Source organism: Hyperoodon ampullatus (assembly GCF_949752795.1).
Source record: "Hyperoodon ampullatus genome assembly, chromosome: 2".
Taxonomy (NCBI): Eukaryota; Metazoa; Chordata; class Mammalia; order Artiodactyla; family Ziphiidae; genus Hyperoodon; species Hyperoodon ampullatus.
The window spans coordinates 6,764,025-6,790,373 of record NC_136915.1 but is presented as its reverse complement, the minus strand read 5'-3'; the positions used below and the strand labels follow the sequence as shown (position 1 = coordinate 6,790,373).

General features: G+C 47.3%; 1 protein-coding gene across 1 annotated transcript; it reads right to left on the bottom strand.

Annotated features, from left to right (window-relative positions):
* Positions 1 to 304: 304 nt before the first annotated feature.
* CA6 (carbonic anhydrase 6) lies at positions 305 to 21,677 on the bottom strand (the record flags this gene model as incomplete). Its single annotated transcript, XM_079719688.1, has 8 exons — positions 305 to 423; positions 1,476 to 1,599; positions 4,495 to 4,652; positions 7,909 to 7,978; positions 12,099 to 12,191; positions 12,841 to 12,989; positions 19,244 to 19,423; positions 21,599 to 21,677. The coding sequence occupies 8 exons, from the start codon at positions 21,675 to 21,677 to the stop codon at positions 305 to 307; spliced, it is 972 nt and encodes a 323-aa protein (XP_079575814.1).
* Between the last annotated feature and the right edge of the window lie 4,672 nt (positions 21,678 to 26,349).

Genomic DNA, 26,349 nt, shown 5'->3' with positions numbered 1-26,349 from the left:
ACAAATTTCCAAAGTTATTTTATTTCATCTAAGTGCTGTAGGGATGTTTGGGCTGATTTGTAATTTAGACACATCCATGTGCGTGGTTCGAGAGGAGGATGGTTAGGTCTCCATCTCCTTTAAATTTCTATTCCAATCACTTCCCATTGGTGCTGTCTAACTCAAATCCCTTTTCATATATTTAAGCCATCTCACTTCCTTTCATGGATGATGGTTTCTCCTGTTTTAATCATAAATTAAACAGGTGCCTCAGTGGAAATGGTGTGATCCAGACATACAGGGCTTCTTGGAGACAAGGCAGGGCTCACTCTTCAAGGTCACTACCCTTGTCTTTTTCTCTTTGCTTTTTCTTCTGTTCAATAAACCTTCTTAAGTACTCAAGGTTACTGTCAATATTGTTTAGATAAAACTGGAGCTCAGAGCCTGTAAAAAGAAGAGTTAATAGGAAAAGTTCAGAACTTTGGAAGTCCTCATGCCTACTTCCAGCACCCTGGTGTCTGCAGCTTGATCCCCAAGAAAAGGTAGTAGACAATTGTGGTCTAGTTAACCCCACCTTGAGGGAATTTATAGGAGGAGCTGTGGATGGGTTTGTAATAGAGACCAAGAAAGAAGTGTGAAATATCTGAGTTGGATTTGATAAGATTAACTTGAGGGGCTTCCCTGGTGGTGCAGTGGTTAAGAATCCACCTGCCAAGGCAGGGGACATGGGTTCGAACCCTTGTCTGGGAAGATCCCACATGCCGTGGAGCAACTAAGCCCCTGCGCCACAACTACTGAGCCTGTGCTCTAGAGCCCGTGAACCACAACTACTGAGCCCATGTGCTGCAACTACTGAAACCCACACGCCTAGAGCCTGTGCTCTGCAACAAGAGAAGCCACTGCAATAAGAAGCCCGTGCACTGCAACAAAGAGCAGCCCCTGTTCGCCACAACTAGAGAAAGCCCGCGCACAGCAATGAAGACCAAATGCAGCCAAAAATAAATAAATAAAATTAAAAAAAAAAAAAAGATTAACTTGAGCCGAAACTCTTATGGTAGTATCTGGATGTTGCTTAATATCTTGCTTCTCCTACTGTCTCTGGCCAAGACTAGGTGGGTAATAAATCATGTAGCTGCTCATACTCATTGTCCCCTCTGTTCTACTCACTGGTACCACTGCCTGGACGGGGAAAATGAGTCATCCCTTTGCCAAAGTGCTGTACAGCCCTGAGCCTCCTGCTGTTTAGCTAACTCTCCTTCCTTTACTATTTTTTTTTTAGGCCATGCTGTGTGGCATGAGAGATCTTTGTTCCCCGACCAGGGATCGAACCCATGCCCCCTGCATTGAGAGCATGGAGTCTTAACCACTGGACAACCAGGGAAGTCCCTTTTCCTTCCCTTACTATTGCCAGAAGAGATGGTCCACCCAGAGAAGGAGGAAAACAGGAAAATATAATTGCAAATTGCAAAGAACAAACAAGAGTTGATCTCACTCACGCTGATTAAGTTGAGACATGAAGTTGGCTTCTACCACTCTGTTGTTCAGGGGCTGGGTCTCACGACAATCATTGTGGATGGTCTTGTTCTGGTGATTCAATAAGGAATTCTCCAGCTTCCAAACCTGCAGGCAACATGAAGGGAATTATGGAGAGGAGAGGCACTGGGTGAGTTTTTAAATTTAGCTAACAACTGAATTAGAGCTTGGATTTATATAACCCTGACAAAGCGGTTGTGAGAAGATCTCAATTCCAGAAGTGGTTCTGGGTGCTATGTGCCAGGCCATTAATCCACCCATTCATTCCTCCAACAATCTCTTTTAATCTATTTCTATGAGTATTTAGTCAGTAGTAGAAAGGAGAGAAAGAAGTAAACAGAGACATACCAAGAAGCAAGCTCAATTTTTGTTTTTTCTGAAAATATCTGTATTTTGTCTACATTCTTTTTTGTTTAACATTTATTTATTTGGTTGCTCCCAGTCTTAGTTGAGGCAGGCAGGCTCCTTAGTTGTGGCTCACTCACTCCTTAGTTGTGGCTTGCCAGCTCCTTAGTTGCAGCACATGCAATCCTTACTTGCAGCAGGCAGGCTCCTTAGTTGCAGCATGTGGGCTCCTTACTTGTGGCTCGCCAGCTTCTTAGTTGCAGTTCACCAGCTACTTAGTTGCAGCATGTGTGCTCCTTAGTCGCAGCAAGAGGGCTCCTTAGTTGCACCTCGCAGGCTCCTTGGTTGCAGCTCACCGGCTCCTTAGTTGCGTTTTGCCAGCTCCTTAGTTGCGGCTCACCAGTTCCTTAGTTGTGGCTCATGGTCTCCTTAGTTGTGGCTCGCTGGCTCCTTAGTTGCAGCACGTGAACTCTCAGTTACAGCATGCATGTGGGATCTAGTTCCCTGACCAGGGATTGAACCTGGGCCCCCTGCATTGGGAGTGCAGAATCTTATCCACTGCGCCAGCAGGGAAGTCCCTTGTCTATATTCTTGAGAGACATTTTTGCTGCCTGTACAACTCTAGGTTAACTATTCATTTCTCTCAGTTCTTTGAAAATATGGTTCCACTGCTTTCTGACTTTCATTGTTGCTGTGTTGAATCCACTCATGGTCTATAGTATTTCTTTCATGAAAATCTGTCTTTTCTCTCTGGTTGATTTTTAAATCTTCTCTTTGTCTTTGATATTTTGTGGTTTCACAGTGATGGTTTAGTGTGGGCTTCTTTTTGTTTTCATTGACTCACTGGGCTTCCTTCATATATGACATGGTGTCTTTCAATTCTCTGGGAAATTGTCAGCCAACATTTCTCAAAGTATCCCTCTTCTCTATGCTACCTCTCTTCTCCCTCTAAATTTCAACCAGACATTTGTTGGACCTTTCTAGTATATTCTCTATATCTCTTTACTTCTTTTTCATATTTCCATCTCTTTTTCTCTTTGTGCTGCATTTTACATAATTTTGTCAGCTCTGTCTTCCAGTTTACTAATTCTTTCTTGAACTGTGTCTAACATGCTATTAAACCCATTTGTTGGGTTGTTAATTTCATTACTATCTTTTCATTTCTAGAAATTAACAACCCATTTGTTTTTATTTTCTTCTTCGAGTTTACTTGGTCATTTTTTTTGTGGTACACGGGCCTCTCACTGCTGTGGCCTCTCCCATTGCGGAGCACAGGCTCCAGACGCACAGGCTCAGTGGCCACGGCCCACAGGCCCAGCCGCTCCATGGCATGCGGGACCCTCCCAGACCGGGGCACGAACCCGTGTCCCCTGCATCGGCAGGCGGACTCTCAACCACTGCGCCACCAGAGAAGCTCTACTTGGTCATTTTTATACTTTGTTCTTTCCTCATATTTAAAACTCCTATACATATTAAACATACTAAATATGTTTAATTTTACATACTATGCATTCTTTATGCATATTAAAAATATTTTATATTAATTGACTGATAATTACTATATCTGAAATCTTTGTAGTTCTATTTCTGCTGACACTCATTCATAGTGCCTTTTTCCTGATACTTTGTGATTTTTAAAAAATTGAGCTCATTTCAGGTAACTTTATTCATGTAAATTCTTTTTATTATTTTTTCTTTTTTGCGGTACGTGGGCCTCTCACTGTTGTGGCCTCTCCCGTTGCGGAGCACAGACTCCAGACACGCAGGCTCAGCGGCCAGGGCTCACGGATTCAGCTGCTCTGCGGCATGTGGGATCTTCCCAGACCAGGGCACAAACCCGTGTCCCCTGCATCAGCAGGCGGACTCTCAACCACTGCGCCACCAGGGAAGCCCCTTGTAAATTCTTATAGATCTGGATTTAAGGTGCATTTTTCCTGAGATAGTTGACATTGGCTTTTGTTAGGTATCTAAGGGCACTTCCAACCTGGTTGGCAATGTTTTTTGCGTGGTTATAAGAATAGGGGTCTTTTCCACCTTTTCCTGGAATAGGGAAATGGAAAGTTTAAAAAAAGAAATATTTGTTTCTGAGGAAGAACATCACCCAGAAGGAAATGTCAGCTTTGTTTTGAAACCTCAATAACATTTGTCCTTTATTTAACTCAACAAATATTTATTATGTACCCATGCTATGCTGAAGGATAAAAGACAACTGATACAGCTCTTCCCCTCAAAGGGCTACAGGCATTTTATGTGGTAAAAGGCTAAATATGAAGCTATCCTTCTTGCATGAAGTCATTTATGAAGTAATGTATTACTTCATATAGAACAGTGCCTGGCGAGAGCAGCACTCAGTAAATATTTGTCTTCACTCTGCAACTCTTGTCCTATGACTTGGACCACGTCCCAGTTTTTTTGTTGCATCACCTATAGGTTTCTTGGATTCCCTGATGCCTGTTTGCCCATTTCTGCCACAGCACTAGTAAGATCACCCATAGCAATAGAGGTGAGGCACTGCAGCCCTGTACATGGAAAACACCATAGGAGCCCAGGTATCAGCATTAGGTGAGATTTGGGGAGCACTCTTGTTAACCAGGTCGTTGAAAGGAGAGACTTTGATAAAGTGATTCTACACACTACCTGTGTCCTGGAGAGCTTGACAGTATCTGCCAGCACAAACCAGTGGACGTTCTCAGTACAGGGAGGAGTGGTGAGTGACCCCCAGTAGCTGTAGTAGTAATGGAGGTTCCCAGGTAGCATGTCCTGAATGTCAAGGCCCCTCAGAACTGTGCTTTGTCCTAAAAGAGGGGACAAAAAAGAATGTTAGGGACCACTGCTGCCCCTTGCAAGGACAGCTCTGGCTCAGATCTCACCATCTTTAAATCTCCTGATTTAAGCAGGGGGACATAGAACCTGGTCATTGGGAAACATCCCCCAGTGTTCTGCTTCCAGGGGAGGGTTAGGAGCAAAGACTTTGGGCAGAAACCCACTCAAATACCTCCTCCTGGCTGAGTGGCCCTGGCTGGGTCTGTAAAAAGGGGACACCCAGAAGCCTTGCTGTGAGAGTAAAGGGGAATGTGTTTATAAAGTGCTGGCATTGGATCAGCACATAGGAAAGTGCTCATGAGTGTAGCCATCACCATCATCATTGTTAGGCAGAGGATACATTTTATGATAAATGAAAGAAATTATGACTCCTAGGGGGTTTGGGTAAGTGCTCTCAAAGAAAGAACAAAATTCCTTGAGTTGTGCTCATTTATAAATGAAGGGGCGGGAAAGAGATTAGAAAGGCAGAATCAGAACTAAGCAGGAGTCCAGGTGCAGGCATCAGGTCACGAGCGCTTCCTGCCATGCCCATTGGGAACCAAGCTCAGCCACAGGTGAGGTGTAGAGAGGGGGACATCCACAAGGCATCTGAAGCCTCCACAGCACCCACATTTATCGCTGCATCTACAGAATTCCTCTTTTGTTCATGTCAGTGACGCTGAGTCCCTGAACTCAGCAAGAGACTATCAAAGCAACACGGAGTCGAGTTGACTTTTGCTTCACCTTCCCTGAGCGCTTTTGCATTTTTTCATGGCAAACAGGATATCACTTTGATATATACATAAACAGGTTTCTTTAACCAAGGCTGTGAAGTGTAGTAGTGCATAATCCCATGAATAAGTAAAAGATTTCTAACTTTTGTTTTTATTGGATAGATTTCAAGATATAACCTTCTAAAGGACTCTATTGCATAGATTTTGTTTCATAACTCCAATACGTTCAAGTGAGTGAAGAATTCCAGAACCATGGTGGAGCCACTGTGGAAAATAATATGGTGGTTCCTTAAAAAATTAAACATAGAATTACCATAAGATCCAGAAATTCCACTTCTGGGAATATACCCCAAAAATTGGAAGCAGGGAGGTAAAAACAACAGGGCCCACTGATGGTTTGGGTGTGGCAGGGCAGGGTGGGGAACGAAAAGAGGAAAGTCCAGAAAAATTTTGGGATTTTTGGCTTAAACAAGGGGATGGATGAGGATGCTCTTTGCTGAAATGAGAAAGTCAGTTTAGAGACAAGCCTGGAAAGGGATGGGAATAAGTTAGGCTTTGGCCATGTTAAGTTCTAGATCCATATGGCAACATCAACTAAACAGTTGGGTGAAGGAATCCAGAGTTCAGAGAGAGGCCAGTGTTGTGGGCAGCATTGATCAGCAGTGGAATTTATTGAATTGGAGAAGGAAATATATCAGGATCCGTTAGTAAAAATAGAATATCTGAGGTCAGTGAATTCAAGGAAACTCCTTAGTTATACCACAGGCCTGTGGTGTCTCCTGCTGGCTTTGTTCATGATCAGGAGATTAACTAGACAGTTCTCGCCTCTACTTTGCCTCACCTGTCCTGCCTGATGCTGTGGCTGTCTGGAGGACCAGATAGAGATTTTTGGAGTCCACAGCCTGAAGATGACAATTCAGGCCATGGGACTAAAAATGAGGTCACCGAGAGAAGTCAGAGTCCTGGCACCCTCTGACATTAAGGCAGAAGCCAGGAAGAGAGAGCAAGAGAGTAGTGCTGGGGGTGGGGGCAGGGTTTGGCCAGAATGCAAGCCACGTGTAATGCATCACTGTTTGGAGGTGGAGTAAGAGAAGAGGAGAAAAGTGCCCAGGAGATCTGACAACCGGGATGACCTTGAAGGCTTAGGGTGAGTGAGAAAAGGGAACAGGACAGTAGACAACTCTTTCAAGGGGAGATGAGAATGGGGTGGAAGCTGAGGGAATGATGGGGTCAAGAGACGGAGTTTGTGTTTTGAAATGGAAGAAATGATTGCACTGTGCTGTGCGTTGAGTGGAGTGATCAGGTGAAGGGTGAGAAGCAGGAGAGAGGGGAGATGGGCAGGAGAAAAGGCCCTGAGAATGGGGGGGTCGGTGCCCACATGGAAGGTTGGTCCTCGACCAGAGCAGGGACCTCTCATCCAGTGTAACAGAGGAGGGGACATGGAGTTCGGTCAGGTGCAGGCAGGTTAAGATGAGTGAGTTTCTGACTACCTTCTCCATGGAGTGGGAGGCCAAGCATCACCTCCAAGGGAGAAGCTGGGGCCAGAGAGGAGGGGCTTTGGGAGAGAGGAGAAAATATGATGCAGTAATTTTGGAGAGGAGAAAAGCAAATGCCCAGAGTAGTATTTCAGGATTTCTGAGCAGTGTTAGTACTTGTGTATATTTGTCGCTGTGAATGAAGTTAGAAGTCTGTGTGCTTCTCTCTAGCTACATTCAACCATTTGGCTACAGGCTGTGAGTAAGTGGGAGTTAGTCTGGGGCTTTGCCATGTGAGCTTGTGGAAGGATGGAGGGCATTTGAGTGGGTGTGTCAGAAGTGTGGTCCGTGGAATCCAAGCTAGGTGAAGAGAGATGAGAGGCATGAGGCGTGACTAATGGTGAGAACATGGAGGTCCACGGCTTGGAGGTCAGCAGATTGCTGGAAGGGGTGAGGACTGAGGTCAGGGACCTGGAGTCTGGGAGATATGGCCAAAGTGGGATGCGCACAACCAAGGCTGCAACAGACCTGGTTACTGCTCAAGGTCAAGTGTTGACCATGGGAGTGGGCAGACACTCTGACAAGAACCCTGCCTTCTGGCGGCAGAGATAAGGGAGACCAGCCCTATGTCTGTGTGTACAGGCACCGTGACAAGAGGCTTCACTCTTGAGATCCTTCTCAGCTTGAAGCCAAGGAGGCCATCTCTCTCTAGGGACCAGGATCATCACTACCAGCTGGGGCCAGAGGTAAGAGTCACTTAAATGAAGGTATCCCTCATTAGTGGAACTCTGGCCATCCAGAAGTTCCAACCGTGGCAATTGACAGGTAGAGTTTATGAACAGGTTTCGCAGAGGTGTGCACAGCCTGAGCCAACCTTGGGAATTGCTGGAACCAGAGACCTTGCACAGGGAGGGGAGCGTCCCCTGGCAGGCTTATCTGCCACCCTCTCCACCAGCAACTCTCCTCCCTGCTCCCCTGGCCCCCCATCACACTCACACTCATTCCTCTGCCCTCATGCAGCTGCTGTTGGTTTCCCTTACCTGGACACCTGATGCTCTTCAAGTGAGAAATGAAGTTGCTGTAGTAAGCATTTTCAGCATTATCCTTGACCTGCAGGAGAAACACAGAGCAGTTCACCTAATGGAGAAGGGCCGTCCATCCAGTACTATCCCCGCTAATCCAGCTATTTTGTACACTGGCTGATTGAGCAGAGCCGCAAGGGCAAGGAGGCAGCCCACCCGTGCCCCACTTGTGCTGGGGGAGACCATCTGGCTGTTCTTTGCCACCAAGTGCCTGGGCTCACCAGTCTCTTCCAGAAAGACAAGATCTGAAGCATTTTGGCAGCTTCCAGGGAAAAGAGCTTCTTGGTGGTGACTGGTGATGTCCTGAAGGAATGGGCAAAAGTCACTGTCAAGATATCCCCAGTGGGCTTCCCTGGTGGCGCAGTGGTTGAGAGTCCGCCTGCCGATACAGGGGACACGGGTTCGTGCCCCGGTCTCGGAAGATCCCACATGCCGTGGAACGGCTGGGCCTGTGAGCCATGGCCACTGAGCCTGTGCGTCCAGAGCCTGTGCTCCGCAACGGGAGAGGCCACAACAGTGAGAGGCCCGCGTACCACACACAAAAAAAAAAAGATATCTCCAGTGACCCTGTTTTGGGTAATATCAGCCACAGTCAGATTCACTGTGTTTTTTCATTTTTGTTTGGTTTTGGTTTTTTGGCCACGCGGCATGCAGGATCTTAGTTCCCTGACCAGGGATCGAACCCATGCCCCCTGTATTGGAAGCATGGAGTCTTAACCACTGGACCACCAGGGAAGTCCCCAGATTCATGGTGATGCGGGGGCTTGCTCTTAAATGCTCCCTTCTTCATCCTCAGGACTTTTGACTGAGTGAAGGAAAGCCAGATGTCCAAGGCAAAACTGCTCCAATTCTGACCACCACCATCCTTTATTTATTGTATGAGTGTTGACTTTTTAGAAGTCAGAATAGTTGCTTTTTGTGAAAAAGGTCTATGGACAATGGTTCTTTTCAGTCAGTGATGCTGATCCATTCTTCCACTGGGTATAAATTCAGACTTTCTTGGATTTCTGACTGCCATTTATTTGTTTTCTAAATGTCTCATCTTTTTTTGTTCCTCTGTTCTACCTTTTGTGTTAAACAAATACTTTTAGTGTACCATTTAACCATGTTAAGTTATTAGTGGTTGCTCTAGTGACTACCACATACAACTTATCACAACCTATATCAGGTAAATACTAACTTAATTCTGGTAAAATATAGCAACTTTGTTCCAATATAGCTCTATTTCTTCCTCTGTTTTTCTTCTATTTTTGTCACACATTGTAAAGCTAATACTACAGGGGTGTAATTATTGCTTTAAACAATCTTATGGATTTTTTTAAAAAAGAAATTAAAAGAAGACAGGAATATGTATATATGTATATATATATGTGTATGTATGTGTGTGTATATATATATATATAGTCTTCTATATTTACCTACATATTTACCATTTCTGGCAGTCTTCATCTCTTTCTATGGATTTGAGTTGCTGTCTGGTGTGATGTCCTTTCAGCCAGAAGGATTTCCATTAATTTTTCTTGTAAGACAGATCTGTTAACAATTATTCAGTTTTTGTTTAACTGGGAATGTCTTTATTTTGCCCCCTTTCTGAAGATTGGTTGATTGGACATAGGAATCCTGATCGTCAGTCATTCCACTGCCTTCTGATGCCTTGCTTCTAATGAGAAGTCAGTCATTAACGCACTGTCAGTCCCCTCTACATAATGAACCCTTTTTCTCTTGTCAATTTTGACCATTTGATTTTTATTTTTATTTATTTATTTTTTTTGTGGTACGCGGGCCTCACACTGTTGTGGCCTCTCCCGTTGCAGAGCACAGGCTCCGGACGCACAGGCTCAGCGGCCATGGCTCACGGGCCCAGCCGCTCCACGGCATGTACGATCTTCCCGGACCTGGGCACGAACCCGTGTCCCCTGCATCGGCAGACGGACTCTCAACCACTGCGCCACCAGGAAAGCCCAACCATTTGATTTTGATGTGTCTAGGTGTTTATCAGATTTGGAGTTTGTTGAGTTTCTTGGATTGGTAAATTATTGTTTTTTCATCAAATTTGGGGAAATTTGGCCATTGTTTCCTCAACATTTTTTTCTGTCACTTTCTCTCTCTGCTCTCCTTCTGGGACCCCCATTACATATACGTTGGGATGCATGATCTTGTCCCCATGAGTCTCTAAGGCTCTGTTCATTTTTCTTCTAGCTTTTTCCTTTGTTCTTCAGATTCAATAATTTATTTAACCTGTCTTCAAATGCACTGGTTGTTTCTTCAGCTGCCTCAAATCTGCTTTGAGCCCATGTAGTGAATTTTTCATCTTTTTATGATACTTTTCAACTCTAGACTTTCCATTTGGTGCATTTTTATAGTTTCTGTTTCTTTACTGAGATCCTTTTTGAATCATTGTCATCATATTTTTCCTTTACTTCTTTGAACATTTTTTCTTTTCATGCTTTGAACATATTTATGATAGCTCTTGAAAGTACTGTCTGCTAGGGAAATCCCTGGTGGTCCAGTGGTTAGGACTCCATGCTTTCACTGCTGAGGGCCAGGGTTTGATCCCTGGTCAGGGAACTAAGATCCCACAAGCCACGTGGAGCAGCCAAAAAATAAAATAATAATAATAAAGAACGTACTGTCTGCTAAATCACTCTTGGTCTACTCAGAGTCAGTTTATATTGACTGCATTTTTTTTCCTCCTAAATATGGATCACATTTTCCTATTTCTTTGCATGCCCAACTTTTTCTTTGATAACTGGACATTTTAGATAATACATGGCAGCAAATCTGAATTCGGATTTTTAAAAATTGTCCTGAGGGATTTTTGTTGTTGTTCATGTGACTGTTTAGTGACTTGCCTGGACTTCTTCTGCAGGATATGTCTCACAACAGTACATAGCAGCTGATGAGCCTGCTTAGGTCTTAAGTCTTATTTTTATTTTTTAGCCTGGGGCCATCTAGGGTCCACATGGTCTTGTGGCCAATGATTTTTGCAGAGGTTGTGCTCAAACCCCGTGAGCCCAAGATTTGCACCCTCTGCTGATGGATCTGTATGTAGCTTGAGAAGCACATTCAAAGATCAGCCAGTTACTAAGTCAGCCTCAGCCTTTACTTTCCATCAGGGTTTCTTGGGAAGCTTATACAGCCTTTCTGTGGCTCGTCTCGCAGTATTTCTGATTGGTCTGCCACTTGCCACTCACCTCAACTAGGACTGCAATCTCAGACTATCAAACCTGCAAGTTTTCCCTGTTTTCTGTCTTTTCGGTTGTTTGCTACTTTTACCAGCAGTGCCCCCTGGGCATGGGTTTTCAACTTCTACTACAAATCAAATTAGTCCCTTGTACCAGACAGCGAAGCTGCTGGTTTTCCTGTCCATGCTGCCCTGATAAAACTACCTTGCTCACCAAGTTAGGGGAAGGAGATGGGAACAGCCCCAGGCAAGATGTCCACAAACTCCCATTGTTCTTACTCAAAATTCTAGCCATTTATCATAAATAAATGCCTCACCTTGTTATTTGTCTTTGGTCCACTTCCAGAGCACTGATATGGTTGGGGGTTTTTTTGTTTGTTTGTTTTTTTGCGGTATGCGGGCCTCTCACGGTTGTGGCCTCTCCCGTTGCAGAGCACAGGCTCCGGACGCGCAGGCTCAGCGACCATGGCTCACGGGCCCAGCCGCTCCGCGGCATGTGGGATTTTCCCGGACCAGGGCACAAACCCATGTCCCCTGGATCGGCAGGCGGACTCTCAACCACTGCGCCACCAGGGAAGCCCTCACTGACCACTTCTTGCTACCTAGACATAAATCCCACCCTCCAGAGTTTCTGAGAAATGCAGAGATGTTGGCTTTGTCTAGGGGGTTGCAGGCTTCCTCTTGCCCTCAGAGCAGTTTATGTCAAGTGAACCCTTCTGTGATCCCAGCTCTTTTAAGTCAGCTCGTCCAAGTTATGCAATGTCCTTGAGGTTGGTGACACAGAAGGAACACAGCAACTGTGAGCAAGGACTGGAAAAAGGGTAGGTCTTTCACTGGGTGAGTGTTTCCAAGAATTGTGAGCTCAGGAACAAATGAGGAGGGACAAGTAGGAAGACCCTTTGTCTACACTTAACACCTTGTTTTGACACCAATTTATAACTTTGCATGTGTAGTTTCAGCCTACCTCAACGAGGGCTGCCAGCACAGCCAAACCATCCGGTGCTTTCTGAGCCTTATCGTAGCTCTTGTATTTAGAATTGTAATGAACGACGTGAATCTGTGGAAGCAAGAAAGTATAAGTCAAGGGCAGTTCCTGTAAACCTCAAGTGCTTCAGGTTTTCAGGGAAGGAGGAAAATAAAAAAAGATGCTCCATCCCACACCTCAGCTGACCCACATAAACACCTCTGACCACCATCTCCCTCCCTCTGGGCTACAAGATCTATCAAGACCAGAAAGTTCTCCAAGAATGCAAAGAGTATGAGTGGGATTCTGGGGAGATGGCAATTCACCTTCCCCCAGGCAGACAAGCTGGCAGAGTCCAAGGGATCATAGGAGGCCACTGGGTTCTCCTGAGGTCTCCCTAGAGTGGGCATGTGCCCCCTTACCCCAGGAGGCCACTGTAAACCTGTGGTCATCCTAAGCAAGAGGGGGAACCAGCAAACCTACCACATAGAAATCCAGTTGAAACTAAAGAGGGCTTGCCCCACTCTGTGGGCTGTAAGCTCCTGCATTGGGGTGACTTCTGTGAGGGCAGGGGCCCTGCCCGAACCCCCAGCACATAGCAGTGATCAGTGAATTGTTGTAAATGAATGAAAAATAAACTCAACCTCAGGGTGACTTGACTCACCACTGCACAAAGTCTTTTTGGCTGTTTTAATAAGAAAAGTGACTATGGGGTTTGAAAGAAAGAGGATCCTCAGGGTACCTCAATCACATATCTGATCCCATCAATGGTGTGCTCAGAACCGCTGATCTCCAAGGAGGCGCCACCCCAGTGGAAGTGCATCTGCTGGGCTATGTACTGGGTGCCATCGGCAGCCATCACGCACATGGTGGGGGGCAGGCTGATCTGTACTGGAAGAGAAGACGAGGGCCAGGGAGTGTGCAGATGGGCGTGGATGGGCCAGGCCTACAGGTGAGGCAGCTTCCCCAGTCACCTGCCCACTCCTGGGGCAAGCTGGTACTATAGACAGGCCTAGACTGCCATGAGCAGGGTGACCAACAGAGAGGGGGCACCTGGCACATGGGGAAGGATGGGGACCAGGCACTGAGTAAGCTGGGCTGGACAGGCACTTGTCCCAGGGCACGCACCTTCCCACCCAGGACCAGAAGGTCAGGGGCAGGACCACCAAGTGGCAGGTCCAGCTCATTAGCCCTAACGAAGTGGGGAGCCCTGAAAAAACAGGGCTAATGAGCGTGGAAATCAGAATTCCACTCTCCACCTCTGGCCAATTTTGGAATTTGCCCACAGGGTAGGGATAGGAAGTGGGGCCTCTTGGGACTATTTTGATTACTACCCAGCGTGAGTACTCTGTAAGGTCAAGTTGAGGTCATTATCTTCTCTATGATGTGGTTAAAATCTTCATCCCATATAGACTTCTAGAACTAGACCAACTAACAACCCATCCCACTTCGTAGAAAGTAGCATCCCTGCGGGGCTTCAGTACTTTTATTTTATGGACAAGGAAGCCAACCTTGGTAGAAAGATTGGCAGAGTCACTCAGTTCATTGGTCAGGGCAGAGCTGGGCCAGAACTGGGCCTGGACGGGACATCATCATTATAGGCTTCAGCTTGTCTTCAGAAGACAAATGACCACATTCTGTGGCAAGTCAGGGAGCACACAGACTCTTAGCTTGGGATTGAATTTGATGTGATCATCAACAGATGCTTTCAAACGTTAGGTTCTTTTTTTTTTTTTTGCGATACGTGGGCCTCTCACTGTTCTGGCCTCTCCCGTCGCAGAGCACAGGCTCCGGACGTGCAGGCTCAGCGGCCATGGCTCACGGGCCCAGCCGCTCCACGGCATGTGGGATCTTTCCGGACCGGGGCACGAACCCGTGTCCCCTGCATCGGCAGGCGGACTCTCAACCACTGCACCACCGGGGAAGCCCCAAACGTTAGGTTCTTGCCTATGGGAAAATGGATCACTCTTCCAGCTTCCTTTTGCCTTGTGCCCCACAGACTTTCTACAGGGAGGTTACTTTGGTGAGACAGCTGCCTTGTTCATTCCACTGGCTTAGGTCTTAGAGAAATCTCTATATTTTGGAATGACCCAGGCAAAAGGGAGACATGCAGAGTGACCCTAGAAAATGACCAAGAAAAATATCTATGAGGGTATAATTTAGGACTTGCAAAGGGACAGTCAGCAGCTCTCCTGATAACAAGGTTTTTCTATTTAAAGTCATTAAAGATGGTTATAAACAAGTAAATTTTCTAAAAGAGCAAAGAGTGGGTATTTGATATCTGTCAAATGACCCCTTCTTCCCTCCCAAATTATCTAAAGCAGCAGGAAGCTGTGATGAAATTCATAATGTAATATGCCAGAAGGCAGAAATCTAGCCTCAAAGATTTTCACACGCCCTTTGGCAGAACAGGTGCTTTGTATTTAGTGCTTAAACTGTAGCCGGCCTCAAAAATCACTGCTCACATGAGAAAAATGGAAGAGGTTTTCAAAGGAGATATGCAGTCATCTGTCCCCAGAGACTGGAGAGCTGAGGAGAGATAGTGTTATTGTTAGGGGCAATAACAGAGATCCAGACAAGCATGTTTCCCTTGAAACACAATTCCCTGCAGAAAGAATGTCTCAATTCTCAAGCTGTATCAATAGAATCGCACAGGCCAGATTGAAAAATGGCAGCAATTCTGGGCTTATCACTGTGCTTTTGAAAAGGTGAGGACAAATATCTGTCCTCCCAAAAATCAATTTGCTGAACCTTCCAGATTCTGAAAAAAAAATTAATTTAACTTGCAGAACTTACTCCCCTTTGTTTGAAACTAATTTAACCAAGTTCTTATCAGACCAGAGAAAAAACACATGATCTGAGCATTTTCTGTGCTCCAGAAACAACGGCAAAGCGTCAAGGTTACAAAAGACTGAGGAACTGACTGCGATTGGAGAAGACTAAGGAGATATGATGACAAAATGCAATGTGTGGTCCTGGATTAGATGCTGGACCAGGATAAGGACATTATGGGCAAGTGATGAGATTCAAATGAGGTCTAGAGTGTAGTTCATCATGTGGTATCAACACAGTCCAGCTATAAGATATTAAAATTAGGGGAAGTGGGAGAAGGGTACTTGGGAACTCTCTACTATTTCTGCACTTTTTCTAGCCTAAAACTATTTCAAAATAAAAGTTAAAAAAATCAAAGACGGGGGCTTCCCTGGTGGCACAGCGGTTGAGAGTCCGCCTGCCGATGCAGGGGACACGGGTTCGTGCCCCAGTCCGGGAAGATCCCACATGCAGCCGAGCGGCTGGGCCTGTGAGCCATGGCCGCTGAGCCTGCGCGTCCGGAGCCTGTGCTCCACAACGGGAGAGGCCACAACAGTGAGAGGCCCGCGTACCACAAAAAAAAAACCCAAAAAACAAAAAAGCAAAAAACAAAGACAGAACCAGTCTTGCTCCTGCAGCTTTCAAAGATCAAAACCTGCTCAGAGGACTTCCCTGGTGGTCCAGTGGTTAAGAATCTGCCTTCCAATGCAGGGGATGTGGGTCTGATCCCTGGTCAGGGAACTAAGATCCCACATGCTGCAGAGCAACTAAGCCTGCATGCCACAACTACTGAGCCTGTGCGCTCTGGAGCCCGCAAGCCACAACTAGAGAGAAGCCCGGGTGCCTCAACGAAGAGCCTGCATGCCGTAACTAAGACCTGACGCAGCCAAAAAAAAAAACAAAACAACAACAACAACCTACTCAGAATCCTGCATCGCTCATGGAGCCTATTTGGGGATTTATCCTTTCATGCACAAGTCTTTTCATCTCAAATACATTAATCTATGTCAGGCTCTGTGCCAGGTACCAGGATAGAAGGATGAATGAGAGATCATCCCTCCTTTCAATGAGCCCAATAAATGGAGTGGCTGACAGTACCTATTAAGAGAGCAGTGTTGCCCTTCCCCTTGAACACTACAGGCCCAGTACTTCAGCCTTTAAGCTTTTCTGGAGCCTATGCATATGTGTTTCGGGGAATTAAAAAAACAAAAATCAATCAATCAGTACTGGTCCACTAACTGTCCCTTGTTTACAACAAAATAGAGAAATTGAAAATAAGCTTTAGGACTTCCCTGGTGGCACAGTGGTTAAGAATCCCTGCAGGGGACATGGGTTCGAGCCCTGGTCCAGGAAGATCCCACATGCCACAGAGCAACTAAGCCCATGCACCAAAACTAATGAGCCTGCGCTCTAGAACCCGTGAGCCACAACTACTGAAGCCCGCACGCTTAGAGCCTGTGCTCTGCAAAAAGAGAAGTCACCGCAATGAGAAGCCTACACACCGCAAAGAAGAGTAACCCCCCACTCACCTCAAGCCCGCGCACAGCAACGAAGACCCAATGCAGCCAAAAAAAAAAATTAATTAAAAAAAAGTAGAATTTGAAATTAAAAGCACAGTACCATTTACATTATGTACCTCCCCCCCAAAATTAAATAATTAGGTATAAATCTAACACATTACATATAAGATCTATATGAGGAAAACTGAAAAACTCTGATGAAAGGAATCACAGAATAAATAAATGGAGAGATATTCCATATTCCTGGATAGGCAGACTCACTATTGCCAAGATGTCAGTTCTTCTCAAATTGACCTAGAGATTCAATGTGATCCCAATCACAATCCCAGCAGGTTATTTTGTGGATATCAACAAACTAACTCTAAAGTTTACATGGAGAAGCGAAAGACCCAAAATAGCTGACACAATGTTTAAGGAGGGTAACAAAGTTGGACGACTGATGCTACCCAACTTCAAGACTTACTATAAAGCTACAGTAGGGGCTTCCCTGGCGGTCCAGTGATTGGGACTCCACGCTTCCGCTGCAGGGGGCACAGGTTCCATCAGGAACTAAGATCCCGCAAGCCACATGGTGTCACCAAAAAAAAAAAAGCTACAGCAATCAAGGCAGTGTGGTCTTGGTGGGAGAATACACAAATAGATCAGTGGAACAGAATAGAAAGCCCAGAAAGAGACCCCCATAAATATATTCAACTGATCTTTGACAAAAGAGCAAAGATTATCAATGGAGCAAAGAAAGACTCCTCAACAAATGGTGCTGGAACAACTGGACATCCACGTGCAAAAAAATGAACCTAGGCACAGACCTTATACCCTTCACCAAAATTAACTCAAAGTGGCTCACAGACCTAAAAGTAAAGTGCGAAAGTATAAAATTCCTCGAAGATAACATAGGAGAAAACCTAGACCACTTTGGGTACAGTGATGCCTTTTTAGATACAACACCAAAGACACAATCCATGAAAGAAAGAATTGATAAGCTGGACTTAATTAAAATTTAAAGCTTCTGTTCTGCAAACAAGAATATCAAAAGAATTAGAGGGCTTCCCTGGTGGCACAGTAGTTGAGAGTCCTCCTGCCGATGCAGGGGATACGGGTTCGTGCCCCGGTCCGGGAGGATCCCACATGCCGCGGAGCGGCTGGGCCCGTGAGCCATGACCACTGAGCCTGCGCGTCCAGAGCCTGTGCTCCGCAACGGGAGGGGCCACAGCAGTGAGAGGCCCGCGTACCGCAAAAAAAGAAAAAAAAAAAAAAAAAGAATTAGAAAACAAGCCACAGACTGGGAAAAAATATTTGTATAAGACACATCTGATAAAGAACTGCTATTCAAAATATACAATGAATCCTTAAAATTCAACAATAAGAAAACAAATAACCCAGAGACCATAACAGACACCTCTCCAAAGAAGATATACAGATGGCAAATATGAAAAGATGCTCCACAGCATAGTTCATCAGGGAAATACAAATTAAACCAACAGTGAGGTGCTACCACACACCTAATAGAATGGCCAAGATCCAGAACACTGACAGCACCAAATGCTGGCAAGGTTGTGGAGGAACAGGAACTCTCATTCATTGCTGGTGGGAATGCAAAATGGTGCAGCCACTTTGGAAGAGAGTTGAGCAGTTTCTTACAAAACTAAACATACTCTTACCATATGATCCAGCAATCACACCCCTTGGTGTTTACCCAAATGAGTAGAAAACTTATGTCCACACCAAAATCTACACACTGGTGTTCACTGATGTTTATAGCAGCTTTATTCATAATTGCTGAACCTTGGAAGCAGCCACAATGTCCTTCAGTAAGTGAATGAATAAATGAACTGTGGTGCATCCAGACAATGGAATATTATCCAATGCTAAAAAGAAATGAGCTATCAAGTCATGAAAAGCCACGGAGGAACCATAAATGCATATTACTGAGTGAAAGAAGCCATACACTTCTGCCAACCTGCTGGTAGCTTCAGAGAGTAACTTTGGAAACAGGAACTTGATATGGATGATAAAACGAGGCTTTCACGAACTACGTGTGGAGTTCAGTAATCCAAGTCACAGCTATCTGAGAGCTACTACCTTCACCAGCCCCATCAAGGGCAATTGGTTTTATTTTCTTAATAGTGCAAAAAGGAAATCTGAGCCCTATGACTCCCCCCACCCATACACCCATGCGAATGGACAGTAAACTGTGGGAATGGAGAGGGAAGTTTCCAAGGAGGACATGAACGAGGAATCAGACATCCAGGGCCTGGATCCAGCTTGGCCACTATAGACTGCATGACCATAAGTCCCTCGGCCTCCCAAAGCCTCTGGTTTCAGCTTAAAAAATGCCCCCCTCTGGGCTTGTCATGAGGCTCAGAGGAGACGAGCCCACTCGAAAAAAATCAGAAGGATGTCTGCAAACGTTGAGCAGTCTAGGCTTCTGGAATGGAGGCCCCCAAAACCAGCTTTTCCTGTCTGACCTTCCCACATAGAAAATATGGCAGATCAGACCTGGGCACAGATCAACAGAACAGACAGTGGGTCATGTGGCTTGCCTCTCTGTCCGCCGAATTTCCTGCTGGTTGGGTCAGAGTGAGCTCAGAGAGAGGTCAGTGCAGGATGAAGGGGCCAGTGGGGAACCAAGTCTACAGACGGATGCTGCCCAACCAGGGACGAAGTGCCAGGACTTGACACTGGCCAACCCCGAGTCTGAGGCCTGTAGCCCCCAGGCCACACTCTGGATCTCTGTGCATACAGCTCCTGGCAGCCCTGCCTGCCTACCTCCCCCCGATACCCACCCGGGGACGGGAGCCTGTCACCCACCCTTACCTGTGTGGCCATTGTTGATCATAGGGAAGGCCCCGCGCTGGGCCTCGTAGCCCGACAGGTTCAGAGCCTTCAGGGAAGGGTTGTACCACACTTTCTTCCTCTGCAGGTCAATGGGCGACTGTCTCTTCCCCCCACAATCGGGGTACTCCCTCGGCCAGTGTGCTTCATCCAGCACCCCCTCTGACACAGGAGAGAGTCCAGGGGGTCACAGTGCAAGGGGCTCCCTGTGGGCACTCACTCAGGGCCAGAACCTGCAGCTCACAGCTGGGCCTGCCCAACAGGAGGCCTGCAGAGGCCACAGTCAAGAACAGAGGCCTGTCTTCTAGAAAGCAGGGCCAGGCCTCCAGAAGGAGGTGGGAGGGGCCTCTAAATCAGCTCCACGGACCCTGGTGTCTGGGGGGCTTTGGGGCTGGTTCGTAACTTCCCCGTTGCACCCACTGGCCCTGAGAACATGCCTTCGTGTTTTGAAAGCAATGGATGTCTTTAATACATAGCTTAGGTTTTTCGTTGGCATGACTGTCGGCTGATAAATGTACTCGAGGGCTACTTACTCGGGCTTGGCATCCCTGTTTACTTTCAGGGCCTTTTCCTCACTTCCTCTGAGTGGCAGTTTCTCTTTTCCAGCCCCCAACAATACCACGGCCCACTCCACGCCCTGTGGCAGGACCTCCCCACCTCCTTGCTTGACCCCTCCCCTTTAACTGGTTCCCAGTATGGTAAAGACCACCTGGGTGCCTACACTTATGGATTCAGGACAAAAAAAGAAGCATCGGGTTCAAGGATGACCTAGAATGATCAGTTGAAAAAATATCAAAATAAGGAAATTTATCTTTTTTAAGGTAGTTACTAATCACAGAAGAGAGGAGAGAGGGTGATAAAAGCAAGTCATTATAAGGAGTGACTCGGCCTCCAAACAACTGTGGGTCCTGGTCTCATCCATTTGCAATAGGGAATCCAGCTCTCTTTCCCCCTTAGGGGACAGCATCATCCATAGCTTGTTTGGAGGAAGATGTTTGTACTTAGGCCTCTCACAGCTTCTCGGTTCGATAAAAAGTCAATTCCTTTTTTTCTCTGCACCTCTCTTCACTGTTTGATAATACAAACCAATTTGTAGACAATTCTTTCCTAGGGGCAGGTGCCAGGAGCAAGGCCAGACGTCCTGAACACAGCCCCTTCATGGATCAAAAGGTTTTTTACCAGCATTGGTGTTTCTCAAGTATCCCGGACAGGCATTCGCAGCAGCTGCCCAAGTTCTCCTGGGCCCCGTCTCAGAGGCCGTGTTGAGCTGGGGAGGACACTCCACTGTCGGAATCCTCTCTCTTCCTTACCCTCAAACCACACCCAGTACCGATGGGCCTGACCAAGCAGAAGCCCTGGGGTCTCGTGGCACTGGGCCGGGTAGGGGAATCCTCTGGTCCAGACAGAGCAGCTGGTCAGAGTCAGCTGTCGCACCCTCTGAAGCTGGACTTCCTGAGCCTCGCCACAATGCTCCGAACTCTGCTGCCCTTGACTTAGAGGACACACATCCACCCTGGGAGGACGCTTCACCCTGTGTCTGTGGCCAGGTCAGACTGTGCAGAGAGCAGGCTCAAAAACCTGCTTGCTCCTGGATCCTGCATCAGCCAGCGGCCACGAGCATCCTCTCCGGCCCCACGCCTCCATCCAGGACAGAAAAGAGGAGGACCAGGCAGGCGCTCTCTCCCCTGCCACACGGAAGGGGTGTTTAGTGTCTGAACCCCACTGTCTTCCTCTCTTTGGTCCACATGTGGGCCGGGACCTGTGCTAAATGCCAGGGTTTTCCACTTCACGTCCTATAAGTGGGGCTCTGGATGTGAGACTGGGGTCTCAGCAGGGCCACGGCGACCAAGAGAGGCCAGCCTGGAGGCCATGCAATGGTCACTGGGTTCTCGGCATGTCGAGACGCTCTGGATAAACCGTGTATCATGAAATTTCCTGGAAGAAAGCTCTTGCAAACCCCACACACCCTCGGTGGGGCTGCAGGGAGCCCCCTGCAACTGCTTTATTTTCTGTCTACACAGACCAAGAGAGCAAATGGCTTTGCCCTCGTAAGCACTAAGTGGGCTCTCAAGCCAGCTTCCGGGGCAGCAAAGCAGAAACCCTACGGGTGACTCAGGGATCCGGGAATGGGGAGAGCTCTGCCCTCCCCTCCCTAGCCGAGGTCTAAGTTCAGTACGCTCTCGCCCCAGCCCGAGACCTTGAGACCCCAGCAAGCACCGTACACAATCATCGTGCATGGTTGCCCCGAAAGGCCAGGCTTCGTCCCCAGGAAGGGGGTGCCCCCTTCCTTGATGTGATGGCAGAAAGGGGGCATGCAGCCCTGGGGGTGGGCCTTACCTGAGTAGGTCCACTCGGCCCCGTGCTGGGCCTGGGCTCCCAGCAGGAGCAGGGACAGCAGGGTGACCAGAGCCGTCATGGCGCTGTGGGTCTGGAATCAGGGCCGATTCTGGGGAAGCTCTTCTTTTAAAAGCTCAGAAACTGTAAATAACAATTTACCAAGTCTGGTCAGCTGATCCACCCTTTGCTGCGCCCACTGAAAAACAGCACGGCCTTCTCACCAGCTTCACTCAGCCAGGTGGTGTGCACCTGTCTCATCACCTCTGGCGTCAGCCGTGATGTGTCCACTTAGCCCAAGGGTTTGGTGGTTCACTGTCTGATTTACGAAAACTCACTCACAGGGTCCCACAGTGCAGCCTTTGTGGACGAGCGACTACAGGCCAGGGAATGGCCCAAGGCAGAGAGAAGCAGGATGGAGAGGCTTTCCCAGAACAATGGCATTTCCTGTGCCCCTGCTCCTGGCAAGGGGGGCCCAGGGAGCCGGTGAGGGGCATCATGGGTGCCTGAAAACGCCAGCCGGATGCCGAGTGGTATTTCCTGCCTGTCTCAGCAATCGACACCTGCCACTCATGCAGACTCAGGGCTGCCCTCAGCCAGGCGGCGAGAGAGGTGGCCTGGGTCCCACGTATTGGGCATAAAATGGAGAATCCAACTGGCAGCAGTCCTGTTCTCATCCTAACTCTTAAATCGCTGGTGGACCCCTAGCCCACGAGTCACATCCCAACACGTGTCCTGGGCTGTCCGAGCTGCTATAGGCGTCCGAGTTTCTCCGTGGGATGGATTTGTCCTGACAGCCGCAGACAGCCACAGTGTGCTTGGTCACACCCAAACCCACCCGGCACCTCGGATCAGTGGATTGCCTAATCCTCCTGCCGTCACTTAGGTAAACAGTCCTTGAAATCAGCGGAGGGAGGAACTTTTGAGTTTGTACCTGCTGACAGGCCTGCTCTTCCCATGTCCTTCAGAGAGGGCACAGGTGACGGGCAGCAGCGTTCCTGGCCAGAAACAAAGGACCATCTTGTTCTGCAGAACAGAACTAACGCCCTCTGCAGCCCCTTTTATCTCATGGCCCACTTTTTGCTGGAGTCTGAGGGATGATGGAAGGGCAATACGGTAGCATGAATTAACCATGGTAAAGAGCAAGGACTCTGCAGCCAGACCCACAGGGTTCAGATCCCTGCTCTGCCACTTACTAGCTGTGTGACCTTGGGCAAGTTACTCAACTGCTCTGTGCCTCCGTTTCCCCAGTTTAATAGGATTTAATGATAGTACCTCCTCCTGAGGATTCAATAACAAATCTGTGTGTAAGTAGCACCTGGTGTAGCACCTGGTGTGTATCATTTCCTTTCTCCTTTTATGGGGAAAGGAAATGACATCATTGTCGCCCAGCCTGTTTGTAAGGGAACTAGAGGTGAGAATGAAGGACTCGATCTCCAACTCATGGAACTGCTTCCCATGATTTCAGAAATAGGAAACCCACTCTCCAGTCTTCGCTAAGAAAGTCAGATCCCTGCCCGCTGGGCCCCAGTCTGGCTAAAAGGGCCACCTTGTGAGACGCCAGCTCTGCTCAGGACAGCAAGATGGGCATCAACCTTTAGCACCTTTTATTTTTTTTTTATTTATTTATTTTTTTTTTTTTTTTGCGGTACGCGGGCCTCTCACTGTTGTGGCCTCTCCCGTTGCGGAGCACAGGCTCCGGACGCGCAGGCTTAGCGGCCATGGCTCACGGGCGCAGCCGCTCCGCGGCATGTGGGATCCTCCCAGACCGGGGCACGAACCCGTGTCCCCTGCATCGGCAGACGGACTCTCAACCACTGCGCCACCAGGGAAGCCCCTTTAGGACCTTTTAGATGCACCAGGGAGCCCCGACATCCTGCTCAGAAAACAGAAACTGAGACATCTGAATTTTTTTCTTGAGAATCACACAAAGAATTAGGGAACTGCAGAGGGAGCCAGAAGGATCACGATGTGGGGAAGCCAGGGAGGCTTGCTGGGGTGAGAAGGAGCTCTGAGTAAGCCCGAGCCGTGAGGCAGGGGAACCTGAAGAGAGAGGGAGGCCAGAAGGGGCCGTGGGGAGTGAGAGGAGATGGGAACAGATGCTCGGAGAAAGCAGGGCTCCTGGACCCACACAGACACTTCCAGTGGTTCCTGGGCTCTCATGGGAGGTGCAGTCCTGAGGTCAAAGCTTTGGGATGCCCAGGAGAACCCTGGTGCTTTTATTGCCCCACAGAATCCTCGCAGGGAGTGCAGGGTTACTTTTGTGCATCTGTAATTTTAGCAACCCTCCCATGGAGCCCTACCAGACCTGCAGTTTTGCCCTGGTTTCTCCGTATCTTTGGCTCAGGAAGAGCCAGGGCTGGCTGGTAATCTATGCAGCTAATGCTGAGAATAAGTGGTTAGACTGAGTAATTAAGTTAATAAAGCAATCAGACTAGTCAAGACCCATCTGCTAACGAGGCACGTTGCTAGAGAGGGGTGGGGGTTCCCTCCCTCTCCTAGGTAGCATACTCCAGGGATCTCATCCACACCGAATCAGGCACTTTTGTTGCCTACTTTCTAACTCACTGTGTTCTTCAACCCTAACATTTTCCATTAACTTTGAACATGAGTTTCCGCCTTGCAATTTGCAAAGCACATTGTTTGCTTTGATTCTGTTTCTCTTGTGTGCCACATTCGACTCTGAACTTGCTTTTTCTGCCTTCATCCAACCACATCTCCAGCTCATCAAGGATGTATCTTATGCTCAACTCTTGTTTTTCTGGAGCCTATGATTTGAGTGGCTGTCTGAGACAAGTTGACAAGTATGCCATTTTTAATCACAACGCAATGTCAGAAATGAGGAAGGAGATTTGTTCTTCCTTGGTGCCACCACAGCTCTGTGATGGAGGCCCACTGAGGCCAAGAAAAAGGGAGGGCAGAGAGGTGTGGTCAGCCCACACAAACAGGGAAGTACCATAAACCCAGGGGAGCATGGCGGCACCGTCAGCCCAGGTGAGCCAATGCTCAGGTTTGCACAGGGCTGGCGTGGAAAATGAATCTGGGGGACTTCCCTTGTGGCACAGTGGTTAACAATCCACCTGCCAATGCAGGGGACATGGTTCTATCCCTGGTCCAGGAAGCAACTAAGCCTGTGCACCACAACTACTGAGCCTGCGCTCTAGAGCCCGCGAGACACAACTACTGAAGCCCATGCACCTCGAGCCCGTGCTCCACAACAAGAGAAGCCACCGCAATGAGAAGCCTACGCACCGCAACGAAGAGTAGCCCCCGCTCACCTCGACTAGAGAAAGCCCGCACACAGCAACGAAGACCCAATGCAGCCAAACAATAAATAAATAATTTTTGAAAAAAAGAATCTGGCTACACGAGAATATGCACATTTTGACTCTAAGTAATACAGACAGGCCATTGTTCTGTTTCATTCAGGAGTTCCAGCTCTGGCATCCTGAAGACTGAGTCACTCTGGACAAGTTAGTTGTCTAGATGAGTAAAGGCTCAATTCTATTTAAGCGCCAAGACGTTTAGTCCACTTTGGATTAAAACTTCTAAACTGGACCCAGGGAACTCTGCTCAATATTCTGTAATAAGCTAAATGGGAAAAGAATTTGAAAGAGAATAGATACATGTATATGTATAAACTGAATCACTTTGTTGTACACCTGAAACTAACACAACATTGTTAATCAACTATACTCCAATATAAAACTTAAAATTGTTTTAATATATAAAAAATAAAGTATACTATGCTCTTGCCTGCTTTCTTAAATAGATTAAGCTGAATGCAATTAAACTTTTTTTAAAAATATGTATCTATTTTTTTAGCCGCACCACGAGGCACGCGGGATCTTGGTTCCCCGAGCAGGATTGAACCTGCGCCCCCTGCAGTGGAAGCGTGGAGTCTTAACCACTGGACCACCAGGGAAGTCCTAGTTAAACTTTTCTTAATGACTGAGACCCACTAATATAAATATCAGTTGTTATCCTGCATTGTAATATATTGACGCCTGCTGGGCCTATAATTATAGATCCTTCTCCCTATGTGAAACAACCCTAACTGTTATACTTTTGGATTTCTTATTTTAGATATTGAGGGGGGGATTCAATTGCTCAAATATTAAAGCAATGTACACCTATGTTCATGGGTGAGAACCAAATGATTAACATGCATAAGGCCAGGGCAGGACCCATCAGAACAGAAAGGAGGCTTCGTGCTAAGGCAGGGTCCGGAAGCCCCTGCTCTGCCAGGAGTTAACCCTTTAGTTGATGGATTATAAAGAGATTGGGAGATCCTGGGGAAAAGCTGGGCGGCTGGGGCCCTGGAGATACCAGGGTGTGTATGTTCACTTTTTAATAGTTCGTATTGCAACATAGGCTGCCAGCTGTTACCTCTTAGTTGTCCGTTTGCCTGCCCTCCTCTCCTGACTTCTTACTTGCTGTTTTTGACCTATTTGGCCAGTGGTCAGATGACTGCACTTCTTAGAATTATATGCACAGGAAGAATGGATAGAGCTGAACTGAGAGTCCAGAGGCTGTTCTAAAACCAAAGAACGCAAACACTGAAATATTCGTTTTGACCACTCACGAAATTTTTATTTCCTTTCTGACTTTTGGTTATACCCATATAAGTGAAGCGTTACTGAATTGTCAAGTTAAATAACCTACTTGCAGAATATGCAAACATATCCAGCCCCAATTCAGTGGAGCCCATGTTTTCTCTCACCAGCCTCTTAGTGGATGAATTCCCCCGTCTT